This window comes from Aedes albopictus, chromosome 3, assembly GCF_035046485.1.
Source record: "Aedes albopictus strain Foshan chromosome 3, AalbF5, whole genome shotgun sequence".
NCBI classification, from domain to species: domain Eukaryota; kingdom Metazoa; phylum Arthropoda; class Insecta; order Diptera; family Culicidae; genus Aedes; species Aedes albopictus.
Window position 1 is genome coordinate 172,910,512 of NC_085138.1, and position 22,584 is coordinate 172,933,095.

The 22,584-nt window shown below is 38.2% G+C and overlaps 1 protein-coding gene across 11 annotated transcripts in view; it reads right to left on the bottom strand.

The window, feature by feature from the left end:
* Positions 1–6,788: 6,788 nt before the first annotated feature.
* Positions 6,789–22,584, bottom strand: part of LOC109406135 (tyrosine-protein phosphatase 10D) — a 131,216-nt gene continuing 115,420 nt past the window's right edge. For 5 of the 11 annotated variants that reach the window (XM_062842400.1, XM_062842402.1, XM_062842399.1 and 2 more), the window contains 6 exons: positions 13,215–13,452; positions 12,869–13,055; positions 12,544–12,801; positions 12,217–12,475; positions 12,030–12,149; positions 7,557–8,393 (listed from right to left, as the gene is read on the bottom strand). In XM_062842400.1, coding sequence (XP_062698384.1) covers positions 7,963–8,393; positions 12,030–12,149; positions 12,217–12,475; positions 12,544–12,801; positions 12,869–13,055; positions 13,215–13,452 — 1,493 coding nt within the window. In that variant the 3' untranslated portion in view covers positions 7,557–7,962. Of the gene's footprint in view, positions 7,345–7,556; positions 8,394–8,561; positions 8,700–12,029; positions 12,150–12,216; positions 12,476–12,543; positions 12,802–12,868; positions 13,056–13,214; positions 13,453–22,584 lie in introns of those variants that run through there. The other 6 variants (XM_029862590.2, XM_029862592.2, XM_019674367.3 and 3 more) reach the window with 2 other exon arrangements.

Below are 22,584 nucleotides of genomic sequence, written 5' to 3' on the forward strand. Positions count from 1 at the left end.
ATTGTCGCGCTTATCTTAGATTCTCAGCAAGCTGCGTTCGAAACGCGCAGCCTCAGATCGCGCCAGACTGCGCACGTATGATTTGTACACGGTGTGCACCTTGGCTAAAACTGTTTTGCAGCCGCCGGATGGAGCTGTCAGCCGCCGTATACAAATCAAACGGGCGCAATCTTATGGCGGCTGACTCAGATTAGCAGGATCTGAGTGATTAAGCTAGGATACACAATAATTTCAAATTTCTTTCAAGTGATACGTTTGCTATTCAAAATCATAGTCGCGGAAACATATACCGCATTTAGTTCACCACTGGACTGCGAACTGCGACTTCATAAGTGCGAAAACGTAAATAAAAGTGCGCGATTGCATCAAATCAGGTTGATGTCTTCGGCGCACTATTTCTTCAATCTATGGTGAACAAGTGCTCTGAAGACACCGAGTAGATTTGATGCAATCGCGCACTTTTATTAGCGTTTTTGCACTCGTTAAAACTAGTGCGATAGTCCAGTGGTGAACTAAATGCGCTATATTCTCCCAATCTAAAAGGACTGAGTTTGGCCAATAGAGTGGCCAATCATAAACTAGGTGACAATATTGAGCGAATGTAAAACTTGAACAAAAACGCTGCGAGCGCCACAGATGGGCAGTTGGCCACCTATTGAATTTTTAAATGAACCGTTGAACCGGTGTACGTGGTAATTATTAGTGTTGCGTCTGTTTGTTTGTGATAGAGTTCTGGAGAGCATCTAGTCCCGTAAGACAAAGTGCATCAATATTCACCTCTTGCTTTATTGATCCACACCACTGCTGTTCATTTTCAACACCACCGCTCAGCTCACTTCACCGCAAAATGTAAATAAAGAAAGTGACGTCTCACAAACCATCGGAATAGCAACTCAGTGCAAGATTTGAGTGGGTCCCCAAATGTGGAAACCCATCGCTAATCCCATGTCGCGTCCTTATTTTTCATTCCCGTTTAGATACCACCGGTGTGAACATGAGTCCCTATATTCAGGGTTCGGAAATAGGGATAGGGACCCAGATAGGGACGCCCGTGGCGATGCTCTTAGGGGGATTCAGATTATTTCATAATCGGAATCTCCGTCCAAAAATTAGTCAAAATCCAAAATTTCATAATTTTTGGTGGCCGGGAACTATTATTAAAATGCATTTAAAGTTTGTATGAGTTAATTTTTTTGTTTTGGGGCGAACTGTCATTTTATCGGTTGAACTGTCATCCTATCCACGAAGTATTGTGTTGTTCCTTGCTGTGCATGCATCGCTCCTGTATGGAGTGAGTATCGCAGCATAATCGTTCGCGTTCGCAATTGTCTCGCGCGAAACCGAAAACATTAGATGCGCGAGTGTTTAGTGTTTACAATGTACCATGTTGTGAATGCATATGCTTTGGTTTACTGATGTGTCCTTTGTTGCGTTCAGTTCATCCCTGCGTGGAATGGGCTAAACGTTTCTGCTCCCTGATGAAGTGGAGACGCGCGACAGAATTTCTTTTATTGAATATGTTTCGTATAGAAAAGTGGTCGATTGTGCGCGAAAGTTAGTGTTTATTGATCCACTGTCAAATCATATCACCAACCCAGACTGACAATGTACCCTACCCTACTAGTAAAAAAATCCTTCCTGAGACAAACGTGGAGTCTTTTTAAAAACGTTTGTCTTACTAACATTCTCTGCCTTCCTCGATGACCAAGGACGTGACCGTGGCGCCGTTATTGACCTTAATAAAGTTGAGAGCTCTCGAAATGTGTACATTGAGAATAGTAAGCTAGTCCCAAGCCCTATTCATTGGTTCCTTGTACAATTTCGATTGCTCTGGTCAATCACGGAGTAGTAACTACGAATTGTGCGGTCATCTATGCTCATGCTCATGCTCATGCTCATGTACTGTCATCCTATCCACGAAGGTTAAATTTGTTTTAGGTTAAATAACTTGAAAACATAGGAGTCGAATCGCAATAACATCACGTTATACTCAGAAAAATGAGCTCTTTCGATTAGGCTAAAGAAAATAACAATATTTTATTCACTGAACAACCCGATTGGTCGCTACGTTGTATTGGATGCGTAGGATTGGTGAAGCAATGTATTGCTGTATCAACCCTGCAGAATGTTCTAGAAGCACAGAAGCGCAAGTCTGTGCTAGAAGTTTATTTCATTCTTTGAACGCTACAAGTCATTCATGAACCACGGTTGAATACATAATAGTATACCTTCTGGCGCTGGGTGAAATGTTTCACACATGCATTGGTACAAAAACTTCTAAGCTTCTAAGGAAGCTTCTGGAAATTTTCCTTCCAGAAGATTCCACAATCTTCTTGATTCGATAAAAATAATGAAATTTGAAAGTCTTGAAATTAAACATACAATATTTCAGCACGAATGTTGTTGTTTTTCGGATAACCAATCGAAATGGTATGTTAGACATACGTAATGCCTAAAGTTCATAGGCACAATATGTGTTGAAAAATGGACAAATTGAGTGGAAAAATTGCGAAAAAATCCACGTAGTTCTGGTGGGGTTAGGTAACTTTTAATCAAATTCAAAGCAATTCCTCTCACTCCGTAACGTTCAAGTTTACCCAGAAGAATATCGTGATTTAACGTATCAAAAGCCTTTTTCAAATCTATAAATAGGGCACCTACGGTTTTTTTTAGCATCAATTTCTGTGATTAAAAAATCGACAAGTTCTGTGATAGCAGTGGTGGTACCGCAACCTTTTCTAAACCCGTATTGTAGATTGTAGATTATGTTATGCCTTTAAAAAAACGATAACAAACGACATAGGGTAATTGTTCCCATCGTTGCGGTAGTACCTATTGTTGCGGTAATGGCAATTGAGCACTTTTTCGACTGAAATGTTAGCAAAAGGTATTTTTAATAGATGTATGGTGCTTAAATTATGAGATTGCACCATTTGTTTGCTTAAGATTTGCCCAAAAACCTATTTAAAAAAAATATTTTGCTGCTGTGTTCATATTGTTGCGGTAGTGTTCCTAATGTTGCGGTATCCCATATGATTTCAATGGGATACCGCAACAATAGGAACAAAATACCGCAACATTAGGAACACATACCGCAACATTAGGAACACAATGATCTTTCAGATAAAAACGAATAAAATGCTCATAACAACATCAAAGTGGCAATATTTCGTTATTTTCCCGTAGATTAAGGATGGATTTTATTATTTTCAATTCAATCCATGTAAAAAGTTTGCTTGGGGCGATACAATTGTGGTTTAAACATGAACCCAGCGCTTAACTCCTCCATGATCGGATCAATTACCCTACTAACAATTTCTCAAAAATTTTGTTGAATATGGAGAGAGTGGATATGGGACGATAGTTATCAGGTGAAAGTGGGTCACCTGTTTTGAAAATTGGGACAATTTTTGCAGTTTTTTAGACAGTCTGGATACTGTCCGGTTTCTATCATGGTGTTGAAGCATTGGTATAGTATTTTGGAAAATGTAGAACAGTTATCTTTGAGAAGGCGGGCTGGAATGTTATCATAGCCACAAGCTTTTTTAGAGTTTAGTTCAAAAATCAATGGTGTTATTTCATTCTCTGAACAAGGTAAAAGAAAAATCGAATCTTGTATACAGTGTATGCTCGAAAAAGGATCGGATCTATTGATCGTTGGGATGCTATTTGCGAGGTTTTTTCCAATACTAGAAAAATGAGCATTCAAAATCTCACACGTCTGCCAGTCGTTTTCAGTTTCAGTGCCATTTACAGTAAGACAGATTTTATCTCGATTTTTTCTGAATCCAAATATTGAACTGATATTTTTCCACCGCTTTGAATGTGTAGTGTCATTCAAAAGGTTAGCATAGTACTTTTTCTTACATGATTTTTTTTACCTTATCAACTTTACTCGAAACATGTATAAGCATATTTTTGGCTTGCTCGTCTAAGGGTCTACGTTTAGTTTTCTTTAGGTACTTATTTTTGATTTTAATCAGTTGCCATAAATCGAAAGTCATCCATGGACATTGAACATGTTTCACTTTCGCCTCTTTTGACACTACTCTAGTGCAACTTTCGCGTATTAGGTTGTACTTTGTAATTATATCTTCAAGGGCATTATTTACATTATTCACATCTCCAACATTTTCAATATAATTTTTAAATTCATAATTTAGCTTGTTGTGATCAGTAATTGTTTTTGTGAGGATAATTTTTGCGTACCTAAATTGAAACTGGAAACAACCGGCAGGTGATCGCTGACATTGTTCAAAATAGTGTAGTTTTTCACCCGATGCGCATATTCAAATTGGCAAATAAAGTGATCTAGAATATTAGAGCTCACAGGTCTAGTGACAAAAGTGTCTGTACATATGAAACCGAAAGATTCGACAAGATTCCTGTATTTTAATACAACATTATTGTTAAACAGATTAACGGGAACATTTATATCACCAATGATAAAGCAGGGACGATTATTCGATGAATTTTGCAACCAGGACTCCATCAAATCATGAAAACGATTAAAATCAAGGCAGGGTGGACGATATACGCTATGCACATCATAACATAAACCATTTATTTTTATTTCAACAAATATATGATGCAAACCATCATCAAATGTATTTTCAATAATTTTATGTGTTAGATTTTTGTGGACAAAAACAGCTAGTCCTCCTGATGATGAATCTCTACAAGAAAAGATAGGTGAGAAATTTCTAATATTAAATAAACGAGTGTTCTCTTTGTTCAACCGTGTTTCACCAATTACAATGACATCTATGGATGTGTTCAATTCATCCAAGAATTGCAAAATGTTGTCTATTTTGTTTACATCATTAAGTCCTCTAACATTCCACTGCAATATTTTCAACGATAACCCAGACGAAAAAACATTGTTAAAATCTTCAACACTTTTACAATAATATTTTTTTAAATTAGCCATTAAGATACACTATACAACAAAAAAAATTTTCAAATAAACAGAACGACAGAAATTACTTACTATAGCACCTGATTAAATCATACATATCAGCTCTATTCCTAATTATTGTTTTATCACAGTTTTCGTTTTCCTTAACTAAGATAGCACCTCCTCTACCAGGCCAGATATATTTAATTCCAAATTTTTCTTGATGAGTATGCAGCTCTTTCAAAATTTCAAGAGATAAATTTGTTAGCTCATCCCGAATGTTTATGCTTGTTGCTTTACCATTTAGTATATATCGTTTGTCTATAGTGGTAGATTTCAAATTTCCTACTTTAGCCTTTTTCTGAATTATTTCGTCCTTGACTGCTTTGGACTTGAATATCACCCTAATTGGTACAACTGAGTTTGGTTTAGTTGATGGAAACATACGAGCAGCAGAACTTATTGCATCTCGATCTGATTTCATTCCAACATGTTCGAAAGCCTGACGGGAGATTTGATGTACGTTTTCCTCAGGAGTACAGGGCAAGCCAGTAATTACGGCATGATTAGCAATTGCATTCTGATCAGTTTTGTCAACTTTGCATTCAAGAATATGCATTGTACCTGCTAGCGATGAATAATACCGTTTAATTTCAGCAAACCCAATTGAGCCAAATTTGTGCTCAAAATTGCGATATCTCTACTGGTTTCTGAGATATTTGAAAAAAAATGTCGTTTTTCAGTATTTTTTGGTTTTGATTTATCTTGATTTGAGAGACTTTCAGCCCTTGACTGGTTCGTCTCTACCAGTATTTTTTGGGTTGGGTACCAAAATATGACATTTTTTTAAATATCTCGGAAACCAGTGGAGATATCGCAATTTTGAGCACAAATTTGGCCCAATTGGGTTCTAGAATCACCGATTTAGTCTAGAAAAAATAAGTTTGAAAATTAAATTTGAAATGATTTTTGAAAGTTTGTTCTAGCTAAAATTTCACTTGAACCCTTTGCGCCACCCCCAAATATCAACCGAAATCGCTCATTTTTGTACAGCTGACTTATTTCGACTAGTAGATCACTTTCCACTTGGGAAATCATATATCGGAGAGATTTTTTGAAATTAGCCCCACCCTAATCAAGCATTCACTACCATTCAACACAGCGTAAGCTAAATCAATTAAGAAAACACAGTATCGAAATTAGTTTTCACCGTTCCACCTCAAATTCGGTTCAAAATATTAGCGCACAGTGCACAATCAAAACCATCACAAACCGTGTTGCCAAACTTTTTTACGGCGTAAAAGCAAAAGGAAAAACACTTATCTACAAGCCGAACACCTCATTTCAATATTATGCTTCTGAACTAAGCTATGGATAAATGAGCCAAATGATTTCCAGGTGATCGAAAACATCCTTGTGGTGAAAATAAAAAGTTTTGTTAATATGAATTCAAGATGGCGACCGTAATCAATACACCCGACCCAACTTTTTATAACTGCAAAAAGAAGCTCTATCTTTCCTCTTTTCAACAACATTTCGCTTTGATTTTCTCCAAAACCAACGGAGAAACTTTTGAGTTATAACGGTTTAAATGAGCCAATTTGAGTAACGAAATGCATTTTACTTACTTTTTTAGTGAGGACTTTCAGAAAGTCGCAACGTTATAGTGGGCTGGTCTCAGTGAGAGTTAATCGTTATCAATTTATGTCATATTATAGTTTTTTTTAAATTATATTAAATAGTCCAAGTCTCGATGATTTCTTGAAGAAGTTGCTTCTGTAGATTTTGGCTGCAAAACATTCGAAATAATCGCTAAAATGTGTAGTGCACGGTGGTAGTTTACTAGGAGATTTCTTTTTAAAAGCTAGAGCAATAAAACCAACATTATCAATTGATATGATACTTTTCTCTTTTATTGTAAGTTTTGTTTTAAAATATCGTTTAACTAAAATTGCAATGATACAACTTACATTATTTACAACAAAAAAGAATTAAAAAAATGGACTCAGCGTCCATTGCACATGCATAAATACAGTAAAAATTTCTGCGATTCGTTATTTTTTCTGGTTTGATTTTCCGTCCAATGAGGTCAAGAAAATAATTCCTGATCACATAATAGCACATGTACGTTCAATTTTGTTTACCGACATTTAAAAGGTGGAATACACAGTAGTACACTGATAACTTTGTCTTTTTTTTTGTATCTGTTTTAAGAAGATGCCGAAAGATTTCCGATATTTACAGCTTTTCGATTTTGTTAACGTTGAATTTTGAATTTAATTGTGTTACTGTTTTCTCGTCTAAGACTGATTTGCTAATGATGAGAGTTGTTGCGTGTTTCTAAAGATTCAGCTGCACAATGAAAAAAAGATCGTGGTTCATTTTGCATGGGGAAGGTTAAATCACTTGCGCTGTCTACATTCCTGACTCTGCGATTCCTTCGTCATCTGTTGGGAATTGAATATACGAGAAAGGTTAATAATTAGGATTTTGAAAAAGACATTATTGCAAATTTCATGCGGTTATTGTTAGTTCGTGTCGTGATAGAAATTGTTTTCGAATTTGTTAGAGCGAAAGTAAGGATGGTTTGCTAATGTTAACCAAAATTTACAAGTTTTTACATTAATTTGCAAAAGTAATTAAATAGAAAACTACCAACCCATTTCTCTAAGCTTTAAATATAGCTCGTCACTAACACCTCCACCACCACAGAGATTATTATCTTCGTCTACGATAACTATGATATCATCATCTTGTTCATCTTCCTCGTCTTCGACAAAGTGGTGCTTGTATCGAATTCTATCGCAGCCGCCGTCCATGCTGAGATTATTTTTCTCGTTCTTCTTGTGCAGCAACAGTTCCCGTTGATCATTCGAATCATCCTCATCCTCCTCGTCAGAGTCGATACCGACGTCGATCTCTGTTTCGTCGTCCTTCTTGTCTTCGATTTCATCTCCTTCAACGCGAATGATGATGTGGGCACTGTTTGCATGACTGTCATCGTTGATAGCGATAACGATGCTGCTTCTACCGCTGCTTCGATTATCGCTATCATTCTCTAACTGTCATCTTTCTTCTTTCCACAATTTGCAACCAATCGATTGTTGGTCGCTACTGTTAATACTTTCGGGCTTCACTTCGACAGATTCAGTCAAATGACCACTGCCGTCTTGGCTAGAATCATTGCTGTTACTCTTATCTGCTATATCTTCGATCGCCTGTTGTAACTGCTCGTTGCTGTTACTTTTATTGGGCGCTTGTACTTCAACGGCTATCACTTCTGTTTCTTGGCAATAGTTTGCATCTGCTTTGGCATCATCAGTCGCACTGTGGTTAAGTTTATTGCTTTGTTCTTCCTCCTCTTGTGTACTGCCAACAGGTTCGTTGTCCTTCAAGTCAGTACTATTAGCTGCCTCCAGTTCGCCTTCGTTATTAGTGTCCCCTCCCTCAGCCTCTATCAGTTGTCTTTCTTCGGAAGCGTCTTGTTCACCCGGTTCTAATACGGTTATTGCGTAAGTGTGTCAATTAAGCAACAAGTAAAAGGTGCAGAATATAAGTGTACCGTTTGCATTTCCGACACCAAAAACCAGATTTTTTTTAACATTGTATCCAAGTGTGGTTTTATGAAAAGGAGGGAGCGACAATAAGATAAGAAGTTGATTACTTTGTGATTTTGATTTATTAATAATTTACTTTTTTATGACCTAGATCTTTCAACTCGTCTACACTACAGTAAGCTTGGTTTTGGAATTGCTCAAAAGATGGCTCTCTTCGGTTTGGTTTAGTGTGCTTTCGTCGGGTACTTCGAAAGAAACAGAAAGAACAAAATAAGAAAATTTGCACGTGTTTTTCACAAATAGTATTAAAACGAAAATCAACACACGCTGTCCACACCATGCAATTAAGTAAACGCAATTTTTAAGTTAAAACTTTGTGTGGGAAAAGATGGAATAGTAGAGTAATGAAGTCATTTTGGTTATTTAAAAAATGTTATTGATGATGCGCTTTGTCTCATATATAGAACTTTGTAGGAATCCAGTTTCAAATTCGCATATAAGTTTTGGAATTTACTTTCTTCGTTTTCAATGACACACGCAATGACAGCAACTAAACAACATTTGCAAAACAAATTCATTTTCATCGATATCTTGTACAACACGTTGGGTATAAGGTTCTACTTAACATGAATAGCATAGGCACCAACAACGAAGCGCTTCCATTCGATTCTCAATCTCTTTGATTAATGACGAAATATTCCAGCAAATATTTTAACAAATATTCCAGGAATGCCACCATCGCCATTTTTAGTCATACAGTGTTAAATGAGATTTTTCCAAATTTTACTACGAAATTCCTCAAGTTTCCATTTGACATTCTTCGCAAGATTCTACAAACACATCTTTCAGAACTAACCAAAAGCTACAATTAACATTTTAGAAACTGCCATGCATTTCTCAACAGTAATATCAAATTTCTACTGTGATTCTAAAAAATCCGCCGAAAATTTCAATTTTACTAAATACATATCTTATCCAAAAATGAATCTTTGGGATACGACAGAAATGACTTCAAGAGTTTCACTAAGGAACCCAGTAAGGGATCTGTCTGTCACTTCTTTAAAATTAGTTAGAATAATCCCTAAAAGTTCGACCAAGAATTCCTACGAGTTTTTTAAATTCTCATTTCATTTATAAAGTTATTTATGTAACGGGTGGCAAAAAGTTGATTTTTCCAGCACGAGTCGTACATTTATCCAATGAGGCTTGCCGAGTTTTGCAACGGTTCCATACAAAATTGATGTTTTCATTATACAACTCATGTAAGATGCATAATGTTCATAATGCAACTCAAATGAGTTGCATAATGAACATTATGCAACTATTTTTCATTATGCATTCGGTACGGAAATGTTGGTCATCATGATACTGAAATAGGTATGATAAATTATGATACTGGATTGCATAAAATCATTTTTGCAATTTCTCATCGTAATAGGCTGTTTTGCCTCACGCAAATCTGCCAGGAAATGGCCTACTTTCCCACACCAAATCAATAGTGCTGTAATGGTCTATTACAGCACTGATTTGCGTTGCGTAATGAACCATTACAACACTTTTTTTAGTTTTTATCAACTTCTTGATGCTTTCTGGACACAGATTCGAAAAATTTTGACATCTGCACAGTACAACCTGCTTTGATCAAACATTCTGAAACATGGCTATGCACATTAGTGTGCAGTTTGATGAAAAAGTTTCGTTAAAAGCTATCCTCATGTGGTCATTTATGAAACTGCAAAAAATGTTGTACACAACTCGTTGCAGAACTCGATTTTTACAGCACTCGTGCTGTAAAAATCTTCATTCTGCATCTTGTGGCGAAAACTACTATTATAGCAATTCCTTACAAGCTCTTCTATCAGACTGAATAGAATATAGTCTCAGTATTTCCGGGTCGGACTCGATTATCCGGAGTCGGGTTCTAGCGCTTTCTAAAATAATATCTCGCAAACGAAATGCTGTAAGAAGTTAAAATTTTGACTAATCACTAATAAAAGTTATTTTGACAAAATGTAAAAATTTCAGCTTTATAGATCGTTCCGTTCTTCAGATACATGATTGAGAAGCATCCGAACCCAACCCCGGATAATTGAGTTCGACCTTTCTTACGGATGTTCAACAGCTATTAATTAAAAGTGTGATGGATGGTCATTCTATTGGCCTCTTGAAGAGAGATTATGTTTTGTGAAATCCCATTTCGTTTTTTATTGATTGAGTCGTTTCTGATAATCTTTTTTGTAAAAACCGGGTAGAAAAAATTGATTCACCGGTAAATTTACCAAAAAATGATGATTTAGCTGTTAGGGAACTTTCAAATTTCCAAATTTTTACGACCCAACGTCTGTTTCTAACCCTCTATATAAGACCCATTTTTTTTTATTTTGATCTAAATATATTTTTTTATCATCTAAAGTCGATTTAAAGATGTTTTGGAAGATGATTCTTTTTAAATCTCGATTTTGTGAATTTCGGTTTTTGATTTTTGTAATTTTTATTTTTGATCATCCACACACTTTGATATTTTTCCTGGAAGCCTATTTGGTATACGTATTTTTTGAGACGAAAATATTTTTTATGTTTATTGTTGAAATATTTTTATTTTTAGTTTTTTACATGCAAAATTTTATTTTCTGTGTAATTTTAAGGAAAATAATTTTAGAGTGTATTCGACTTCCTTAAATTATTTTACTATGATAGAATGATTCTGGATAAAAATTAAAATATGTAAATTGTAGCGATTCAATACAAAAATAAACAATGACTTCTGAAAGGTCATTTTTTTAATAATTTAAAAAAATGTAAATACGCTTAAAAAGACACCAAAAATCGTTTTTAAATACACAGAACAGTCCTAAATATCAACCACATATATAACAATTTTGATTGTCCACAAAACAAAAATTACAAAAATGCTCAAACTATACCCCGTCTAAAGGCGGAGTTGGGTATTAGAGGGTTAATTGCCAATACTGAACTGGTATCTTAAAAGAACAAAGCATTTCAAAATCAGAGGAAAGCAAATTGTTAAAGTTTTTGAGGAAAAGTAGTTTATTTGAACTATTGTGATAGGTGTAATATTTAATTACTAGAAGGCGAATAAACCCTTCTGGTTTAAAACCTCTATCGAGACTCTATATTAAACGCAAAAACAATACTGGCATCTTTATTTTACTAAAGCATTTTTTTGGTAAACTTTTGTGACGTTTGGAAATACTTAGGATTGACAACTTAGAAGTTCATGCTCCACTAAACTGAGATCCCTGGTGCAACGTTCCTAAATCGATATAAAAGTGCTACTTTCGGTGTTAATGACGCAAATTGTAACCAAAGCACATTGTGTTAATAAGGTCTGATTAAATAATAATACACCACTAAACCAAATCGAAAGCTCCATATCGTTAATTAGTATTGTAGAACAAGTAAGCGAATAACTTCCGGTTAGGAATCATAATTATTCACTTTGCTACCGTGTTTTGATTTGGTAGCAGAGGTAGTAGTTGTTGGAAAGATCGATTATCAAAGACAGGAAGCCACCACAGGTAACAGATTTGCAGTAAGAAAACGAAACGACTTACCTTCGTAACCCTGGTTGTCGTGAATTTCACGCTCGGTACCTTCCTGACCCTCTAACACCACCAGTAAGCACTGATGGACACAGATATATTGTTGCTCGGTTTGGACCATCCAGACACGTTCTAGAATTATTGAGACGATCATTTGAGATGTCGTTATATTTTTCCTAATTCACATTCAATGGTTTACCTTTTCGCATTGCCCAGACAATACCGAAGATATCGACATAGTCCGATACCTGTATCTGTTGAAGTATTCTGTCGAGAGTAATAAACGTACCGGAACGGCCAACCCCGGCACTGCAGTGCACCACGATTGGGCGTTGGTCAGGTCCAACCCGCTCCCGGAAGGCCCGCACGAAGCGAGCGAGGGTTTGAGGAGGATTTGGCACACCGAAATCGGGCCACGTAGTAAAGTGGAAATGGCGGAGGATACGTTGCTGGTCACCCTACAAGAATTAAAACAACGGTAACCAAACATCTGGGTGATTTTTTTTTATCAAGCTCTTTCACATACCCTCGTCATCATGAACTCCGTGATGACCCAGTCCGGATAGTGACTGTCGTTGAGCAGCGTCACCTTGATGTCACCGTAGTACACTGGTACGGTATCGTGTGGCCAGTAGTGGTCACACTTTTCACGACCTTTCTCGAACGTTCGCGTCAGCATCACAATCGCACGAGAATTGCTTTCCCAACACATCCGCCAGAAGTCGTCCCGCGTCGAGTGCAGCGGTCCTTGCGTAACAATGAACTCACGTGGCGAATTGTGACCCTGTGGGAAAAGATCAGAGTTAAAAGATGGACAGAAAGTCCACACCTGAAACCAAAACATCACATACCGGAACGTAGTTAGCATTGATGTAGTCCGACCCCTCTTCATCATCCACCGGTTGCAGTTTAAATCTAGAGTGGTCGTATGGTAAAATGTTGGTGAAACGGTTCTTAGGTCTATTGCACGGTAGGTCCGCAAATGTGCATGGTTGGTCCCGACCTACGTGCTTCAGTTCTTCAAATTCTTCGCTAAATCTGTAAAAGTGAAGTATGAAAATTTAATTATCATAGCTGATTCAATGTTATCCAATATATTGGGGAACTGTTTCCCTCTAAACTACCGCCATCTGTTGAGAAAAGTGTGAAACCTATTGCGCTCCATAGATGGCGGTGGTGTATTGAATTTTTACACACCTAAAGTCAGAATCGGCCGACATCATCCGGTAATGTTCGGCAAAATTCTTCACAAGTACTGGACGGCTTGTTTCGATTGTGCTATCTGGTAGCGACATATTGTCATTTGCGCGTTGTTCGGTGGTTTTCTTGCGGCCCGAGTGGCGCCGTCGACGTAGGAACAGAATGGTGCCGACGAGCAGGAAGATGATGAACAATGGGACCGTTATCGAAACGATCAGCGATGTGTTGTCTTGTGCTGGAATGGAAGAGTTGCTTTAGTGCTGCATTGGAAGGTTGTTTAAAACAAAACTCTGGAAAAGCAAAACATATATGTACACGACATGTACAAATGGAACGATTTGCATGAGGTCTAACTTCTGCCAGATTGAATATGTACACCTGATTTTGTTTTGTTCAGGAAATTCCGTGTACAAATTGATTCGGGAGTTCACGTGCACGTCAATCAAGCGAAAGTAGGTTTTGGTACATATTTATAACAATCCGCGTAGGAAAAGAAATATGGTTCCTTATTTTTCAGAAATTAAACATGTTATAAGTTCGTTGTTGGAAAGTGATTTTTTTTCGACGAAAAAAAAAATACACTATTTACTAAAACCAATGATCTCAGAACCCTAAAGGGCCAACAATGTGCTTAGAATTGCGACATCTCCACTCGTTTTTGAGTTATTGACAAAAAAGACCGAAAAATCAGCATTTTGGTCATTTTTTAGATCTTAAAGAAAACCTATCCTATTTTGTTCAATTACTAAAAAAATTATACAGATAAAAACAATAACTTAAAACGAGTAGAGATATCAAAATTATGTCCTTTAGAGTCCTAAAATCATCGTTTTTTTGTAGTAAGGCGTATTTTTCTCGTCGAAAAATTTTTATGTTTTTTTGACAACTTTAGGTCCCTTGAGGGACCACTTAGCCTTGAGATACGGACTTCAAATTTTGACACGATCATTTCTTAGCTAAAACGATCATTTTCCAACAACGAACTTAAAACATTTCAAATTGTTGCAAAATAAGGGACGGCATAGTGTATAGCCCATGCGACTTGTGCAGTTAAATTCAGAATTTGCTCTTTAAATTTTTTAAATCAGGATTTGACTGAAAACTAATTAAATGCTGAATTGTTATTTGAATTTTGAACAAGCAGTCAGCTTTAAGTGATTTGTTAGAACAAGATTGATTTTCTGGAATACTGATGATGCGTGTGACAATGAAAACTAAGCTTCTTTCACAAAGACGAACCATAAATTGTTTGTAGCGTTTCGTTTCAAACAAATTAAGGTATTCATTATATGCAAAAGTCGGGAATCCTCGGGAAATTTTATTTATCAGGGAAAAACCTGGAATACCCAGGGAATATTTTGAATAGTCAGGGAAATTTTACACCGATAAAAAATAAAACATTAATACCAAGTAATGAACTTTACTACTTGTAGATCTACTCAGAAGTAGAGTTTACAGAGTTTATTGTTGGTATGATTCTGGTAGTTACGTAAAAACATGGTGTGAAATGCCCACTCTTAGTTCATAACACCATAATAGCTGTTTGGAATTCCAGGAGGAATCTCCGAAGAAATTCATAGAGGAATCACCAAAGGAATTCCAAGAGGGAATCCCGACGGAATTGCAGAAGATATCCCCGACAAAATATCAGGAGAAATACCCGAAAGAATTTTAGGAGGAATCCTCGAAGGAAGAACCCCCCAGGAGAATCGCCCAAAGGAATCCTAGAAGGAATTCCCTTGAAGCACTCTAGGAGGAATCCCCGAAGAAATTCCATGCGAAGTCCCCGATAGAATTTCAGGAGAAATTCTCGAAGGAATTCCAGGAGAAAACCCCGAAGAAATTCTAGGAGGAGTCCCCGACGGAATATCAGAAGGAATCTCCGAAGGAATTTTAGGAAGAATCCCCGTAGAATTTTCCAGGAAAGCCACCGAAGGAGTTCCGGGAAGATTCTCCGAAAGAATTCCAAGGGGAACCCCCAATGGTTTCTTCAAAACAAAACGCCGAAGGAATTCCAAGAAGAATTAGAAGTCCAGGAGAAATCACCGAAGCAATTCAAGAAGGAAATCCCGAAGGAATTGCAGGAGGAATCTTAGAGCAATTCCATGAGGAATTTCTGAAGGAATGTCAGGAGATCTCTCCAAAGGAATACTAAAAGAAATATCCAAAATAATTCTAGGAGGAAACCCCGAAGGAATTCCAGGAGGAATACCCGGAAGAATTCCAGAAGAAATTGCCGAAGGAACTTAAGGAGAAATCTTCAAAGAAATTGCAGGAGAACTCCCAGCAGGAATCTCAGGGGTAACCACCAGAAGAATCCAAGAATTCCAGGAGGAATTTCCGAAGGAATTCTAGGAAATCATCGAAGAAATTCAAAAAGGAAATCCCGAAGGAATTATTGGAGGAATCCTGGAGGAGTTCCATGATGCATTTCTGAAGATATTTCGGAAGGAATCTCCGAAGGAATACCAAGAGGAATCACCAAAGCAATTCCAGGGGAAAACCCCTAGGGGCAAGACAAATCTAACGAGAGCAAATCTGTGCTCAGAATATTGTTCAGAATTCCTCACAGTTCATCAGATTTTCTCCCATTTATACCAAAGTGTGATCTGGCACCAATGTCAAACTGCAATGTGTTGCGTATGCTGAATGAAAATTGCAGTTTTGGGGATGTCTTTCAACAAATTTCGTCGATCATTGATAAAATGAGTAACTCAGAATTTCTCAGAGTTGCTCTTGTTTGCAGGAAACCCCGAAGGAATTCCAGGAATAATCCACGACGGAATATCAAGAGGAATCCCCGAAAGATCTGCAGGAGGAATCCATGAAGGAAGTCCAGGAGGAATCCCCAAAAGAATTTCAGAAAGAATTTAGAAAGGAGTTCGGGAAGAAATCTTCAAAAAATTTCCACGAGGACCCATCGAAAAATATCCAGGAGGTATCCTCGATGGAATTCCAGTAGAAATCCTCGAAGAAATTCCCTGTGGAATCCTCGAAGAAATATTAGAAGGAGTCCCCAGAGGAATTGTAGGAGAAATTTCCGAAGGCAATTTAGGAGGAATCCCGAAGGAGTTCTAGGAATAATCATCGTAGGTTTTTTTTTCTGTTCGGATGAGCCACTGCGACCAGTATTTAGATCTTTTGTGGCATCGTAGGAATATAATTCTAGGAGGAATCCCCGAAGGAATTCCAAGACGAAATTCCGAAAAAATTCCAGCACGTATCACAAATGAATTCCAGCAGTAATCTACATAGAAATTCCAGCAGGAATCTTCAAAAGAATTCCAGTGAGAATTTCTAAGGCAATTCGAGAAAGAAAGCCGGGGCCCGTAGCGTAGTGGCTACACGTTCACTTCATAAGTGGATGGTCATGGGTTCGATCCCAGCCCCGGCACTTGCAATTTTTCGTCAGTTGCTCTTCCCACCGAGAGCGGCTGACATCTGACCCTCTTCAGAGCATATGCTCTAACGGACCCGGAAACTTGGATATCGGCTAACGGCAATTCATAATGGACCCCCAACCGGACTGGAAATGGAACAAGAGCCACACAGCAACATCGGGCTCATCATTCTACCATGGTCAGGGTAGAGAAGTGACAGTAGCGCAAAAGGCTACCAGTTCGAATAAGAATTAGTGGAATTAGAATAGAATACATTTAGGCGCTGTACAACGTGTATTTAAGTGCAGCCGCCAATTGAAATCGCTCACGCAGTGCCCTAGTGGACAATAGAGCTGTAAATTAGGTTAAGTGGTTGAAGAATAAAAAAATTCGAGAAAGAATTCCCAAAGAATTTCTATGAGCAATCAACGAAAAATATCCAGTAGGAATCTTTGAAGGAATTCCAGGAGAAATCCCTGATGGAATTCTAGGAGGAAACACTGAAGGAATTGCAGGAGGAAATCACGAAGTAGTTCTAGGAGGAATCCCCGGAGGAATTCCATAAGGATTTCCCGAAGTAATTCCAGGAGGAAACCGAGATGGAATTCAAGGAGGAATCCACAACGGAATATCAGGAGGAATGCTCGAAAGAATTGCAGGAGGAATCCTCAAAGGAAGTCTTGGAAGAACCCTGACAGAAAATCTAGGAAGAATTCTCGAAGGAATTCCAAGAGAAATCCCCGATTGCTGTAGAAATTCCCAAAGGAATTCTAGGAGGAATCTTCGAAGAAATTTCAGGAGGAATCCCTGTAGGAGTTTCAGGGGTATTCCCGAAAGAATTCCGGTAGTAATTTCCAAAGGATTTCGCAACGGAATCCTCGAAGAATTTTCAGCGGAATCTCCCAAAGGAAATGTATCCGGGTGGGGGAAAGGATGTGCAGGAGGTATCCCCTAAAAAATTCCTGGAGGATTTCTTGTAGAAACTCCCTCAAGAATATCCTGAAGATATGCCTGATTATAATCCTAAGGGAATTATTAAACGAACTCCTACAAGATTCCCCGAAGGAACTCGTGTAGGAATTCCTGAATGAGCTTCTGGTGAAATATTTGATGTTACTCCTGGAAGCATCCGTGAGTCCTCCTGGAAAAAATCTCAATCTCAATCTACAATCTTAAAGAGCCCTAGGAGTCCCCAGACAAACTTCTGGAAGAATCCATAAAGAAACTTGTCAAGGAATTCTCTAAGGATATCCTGAAGGAATCTTAGAAGGAACTTCTATATAAGAATTCCTGAATAAACTTTGGGGGAATCCCTGAATTCTCCTGGAGGTATCCTTGGATCCTCCTATAAGATTCTCTGAAAGAACTGTTGGAGAGATTTCTGAAGCAACTTATGTAGGAATCCCTAAGATATTGAGGAGAAATCTCTGAAGAAACATCTGCAAGAATCCCTGAAACTGGAGGAATCTCTGAAGGAAATCCTGGACTAATTTCTGTAAGAACTCCTGTAGAAATTTCTAAAGGAACTTCTGACGGAATCCCTGTAGGAACTCCTAGACTTATTTCTAGAAACATATTGCAGGAATCCTGAAGAATCTTCTTACGGAATTCTCGATGGATCTCCAGGAGGCATTTATGAATCCTCCTTAAAGAATCTTAGAAGGGACTTAAGGAATATCTGGATCTGGTTACCTGGACCGGGATACTGGACAAACCACTGTTAAAAAGCTCAGGGAACTTCTGAAGGAATTCCTAATGGACGCATGGATTCATCCCTGCATCCTCCTGGAGTTTTTAGAGGGATCACTGAACGAACTTCTGGAGAGATCACCGAAGGAACTTATGGTGCAATCCTTGAAAGAACTCTGGGGTATCCCGAAGTAGTTCCAAGAGAATCCCCGAAGGAGTTGATGAAACACCCGGAGTGATCCCTGAAGGATCTCCTTGAGCGATCCCTACAGAACATCAGGGGAAATCACTTGTTGGAGTTCTAAAAGAATTCCTGAAGGATCTTCTGGAGAAATCTCTGAGGAAACTTTAGGACTAGTTCCCAAAGAAACTTTTGTAGGATTTCCTGAAGAAAATTCCGAAGGAAGTCCTGAAGGAACTCTTAGACTAATCTCTGAAGGCCGTCCTATGGGAATCCCTGAAGGATTTTCTGGATGAATCTATGATGTATCTCTAGGAGGCATCCCTGAACCCTCCTGAAAGAATTTCCAAAGTAACTCCTGGAGTTTTTAATGAAGGTAGGGTCTTGTACCATTTGGGCAGGTGTACCTATTTTGGGCACTTGTCGCTATGACTAAGTCAATTTTATACCTTTTAACTTAATTTTCGGCACACGGTAAGATACGCACAGTATCAGTATCTAAGCCTATACAAAATTTTCGATCAATTGGTATGAAATTTTACCTAGTTATACCGGCAAGTACCCAAAACAGATACACCTGCCAAAATGTTACAAGATCCTACTTCTGTAGGAATTCCTGAATGAGATTCTGGAGAAATCTCTGATGTAACTCCTACAGGCATCTCTAAGTAATTTTCTGGAGGAATCCCTGGTGGATCTCCTGGAAGCATTACTGAATCCTTCTATGAGAATTTCTGAAAATACTGCTGGAGGGATGTAAATGATAAATAATGCAAGAAATCTAATGAGTAGTGAAAAAAAATGTTCTAAGAGTTTCGTATTTGAATGGGCACCCTGAAATTCCATTTCAATTTCTTCAGAGGTTCTTAATAAGTCTTCTGCAGTTCAAGTAACAATAGAAAGAAAACAATAAAATAAACGGATTCCAATGACCAGACATCAAATTGTTAGAACGTACTGTTTTCAATTTTAATATGATAAGGGTATAACTACAGTGATTGATTTTTTATTGATATTTTCTTAATAATATTAAGTTCAAAATACGATCCGGTTTTGAATAATCTCATGGTAATCTACTAGAGAATGGTTTTGACTAGCGTTAATAAATGCAAAAGTAACTGAATATGAATCATCGATTTTCTCTTTTGTTAAGGACAGACGTCTTGAAATCCCGCAACAATAGTGCATGAGATCTTCAGGCGCACAAATCTCAGGAAGCAGGTTTCAAAATACAGTGCATTTTAATATTTTGCTCTTGCTCACTTGTAATGGGCTTAAAATAAGATGATTAATTACGAAGAGATCCTTGCACTCAAAGTCGTGAGTAGGTTATAAACTAAGTGAATGTAGCTATACTAAGCATTGCCTGAAAAGTAGTTCTAACAATATGTACAACAATGTTCCTGTGGAGCGGATCTGGTGTGATGGTTAGAACACTTGACTATCACGCCGAGGACCTGGGATCGAATCCCACTCCCGACAAACTCACAACAATGGCGGGTTCTTCCTTCGGAAGGGAAGTAAAGCGTGGGTCTCGAGATGAACTAGCCTAGGGCTAAAAATCTCGTTAATACAGATAAAAAAAAACAATGTTCCAAGTATTGTTTTTTTTTAATATTTTCCAGGGGAACATTTTTTGACGTAAACTACGTCTTACGGGAAGTACTGGGTGTAAAATGAAAATCTAAAATTTTGCGACCGTCACGAAAAATTGATAGGTTTTGAGCGCTAATAACTCAGCCGTTTCACGACCGATTTTCAAAATTTTTGCACCGATCGATCAGAAATTTATCTACGCGTTGAAATAATTATAGCTAACTATTGAATTTTAACAGCAAACTATTGAAAATTTGGGAAAAGTGAACCCATGTTTTATCCAGCCAATCACGAGCGAGCACAGGTTTGCGATTTTTCGTCGAGCATCACCCAGTATAAAAGATTACTGCTTCTTCCCATCTTCCTCCATTCTGCATCGACTCTTCGAGGGGAACGCATCGAAGGAGAACAGCCCAGTACCACCGTTTGCATTTTTGCTGCTCTCAGTTTACTTCCACATGCCGAGCACGGCGGTTGCCGACGGTCGCGCGTCGTCGCATCGTCGTGCCTGACACGGTACGAGTGGAGCTGCGGACCAGTCCAGAGGGGAACGCATCGGAGGAGAGTCAAGTTTCTCCGTTTGCGCTCAGTATTCTTTGACATGTCGAGCGCGGTGGTAGCTGTCGGCGGTTGTGCCGCAACTTGTGCGTGTGTCTTCGCGTCGGAGTGCGCGGCGGCACGAGTGGACCTGACGACCACATCAGAGTTGGACCACAGAGCAGTTTCTCCGTTTGCATGTTCGCTCAGTATTCTGCGACATGCGGAGCGCGGTGACTGTCGACGGTTGTGCGTCGTCGTGCGCGGCGTGCGGTGGTAAAATTGGAGCGGCCAGCCGCATGAGGACTTTTCATCGTCGGATGGGAATGATGTAAATCAAAACAGCCCTTCTGAGGGCTATAAAACTGTCCCACAAGAGAGAACGGTTAATTTTCCAGGTTACGGTTTCAAGTGAAATTATTATGAGATAGCTGTTATAAATGAAATGAACAAAATTTGTACGACTTGATTGAAAATTTGTTCATTTTCTTCAACTTAGACAAATGGTTACTTTGATGAAGAAAATGAGCATAGTTAAACAAATTTGATTGAATAAGTACGTTACCCGTTTAAAATCTGCAATACTTAACCATGATATGAAATTATTATTTATAAGTATTAAACTTTTAATAAATCTAGTCTACCGATTTGCAAAAGTATGATTTGCATAATAAAATGAATTTGATGAACATTAATCAAACCAATATTGTAAATAAATCCTATGGCATCACTGATTCTTACCCCTCTCTCATCGAACCAACCACGTTCGAGAGGGGAAAACGAACCGCCTTGCCGTATAAAAGCAAACTGCTTCTTCCCATTTTCTCTTATTCTTTGCCAACTCTTTGACGGGAACGCATCAACGGAGCGCTCACTTCACTTCCTTCAGTATGCTTTGGCAAGCCGGTCGCGATGGTCGAAGGCGGTTGCACGCGAGTGCGTCCGCTTTCGCATCGTCACGTTTTGCACAGCATCGCCTCGCAAACCCACCATCGGAGTCAACGCCACCGTCGCCGTTCGGGATTTCGCAATCGTAACTACCGAATTCCCCCTTTAGTAAGCAATTGAATTTAAACAGCCCTTATGAGGGCAACAATTCTATATTTTCTGCAAGAGTTGATTCCGAATTAAGTGAAGACATGCAAAAGCCGACATTTTAAAACCATCTACTACGCGAATGCGGTAAAATTGCATGAAATGGGGTGCTTACGCTACCACGAAACTGGAAATCTAAAATTTTACGACGGTCACGAAATTATGTCAGATTTTGCACGCTAATAACTCAGCCATTAATAGTATTAGTTCCAAATATTTCATATTAATCGATTGGAAATGTATGTAAGTACCATTTATGACAAATAATCAAAATTATTGATTTTCAACAGCAAACTATTGACAATTTGGGAAAAGTAAGCCGATGTTTTAACCAGCCGATTGCGTGCGAGCACATTTTTGCGTTTTGCCGTCCAGTTGAGGTGAATATATCGTCGGTTTCCTGCAATAGGGGCACAACTCAAAATTTGTAATTTTTGAGATTTTGATGGTAAATAATGAAAAACTATGTAAACTTTCATCTCACAAAGACCCGTACCGAAATTCGTTGAGAAACGAGAGATTTTTTGCATTTTCACCATTTTTCCGCAATAAAGGCACAACTCAAAATCAGTCAAGTTTTTCAATAGTCGATGAAAAATAGTAATCCACAATTAATGAAACAGATAGTCCTTCAGTCCCTTTCCATGATACAACAATCGAAATTCGTTAACTTTTGTCGAATAATGAGAGAAATAAGTGAACTTGTACGAGGTGCTTCAAGATTGCCAATTTTGAAACGCTCATTCTGAAAATTCACATTTTTTGAGTTGTGCCTCTATTGTAGGAAACCGACGATATAACGAAGCCACACCTCGAATTTTCAAAAGTACAAATCTGAAGAACCGAATGTCGGTTTGAGCTATAAAGTTGATCGATTGGTCATCACCAG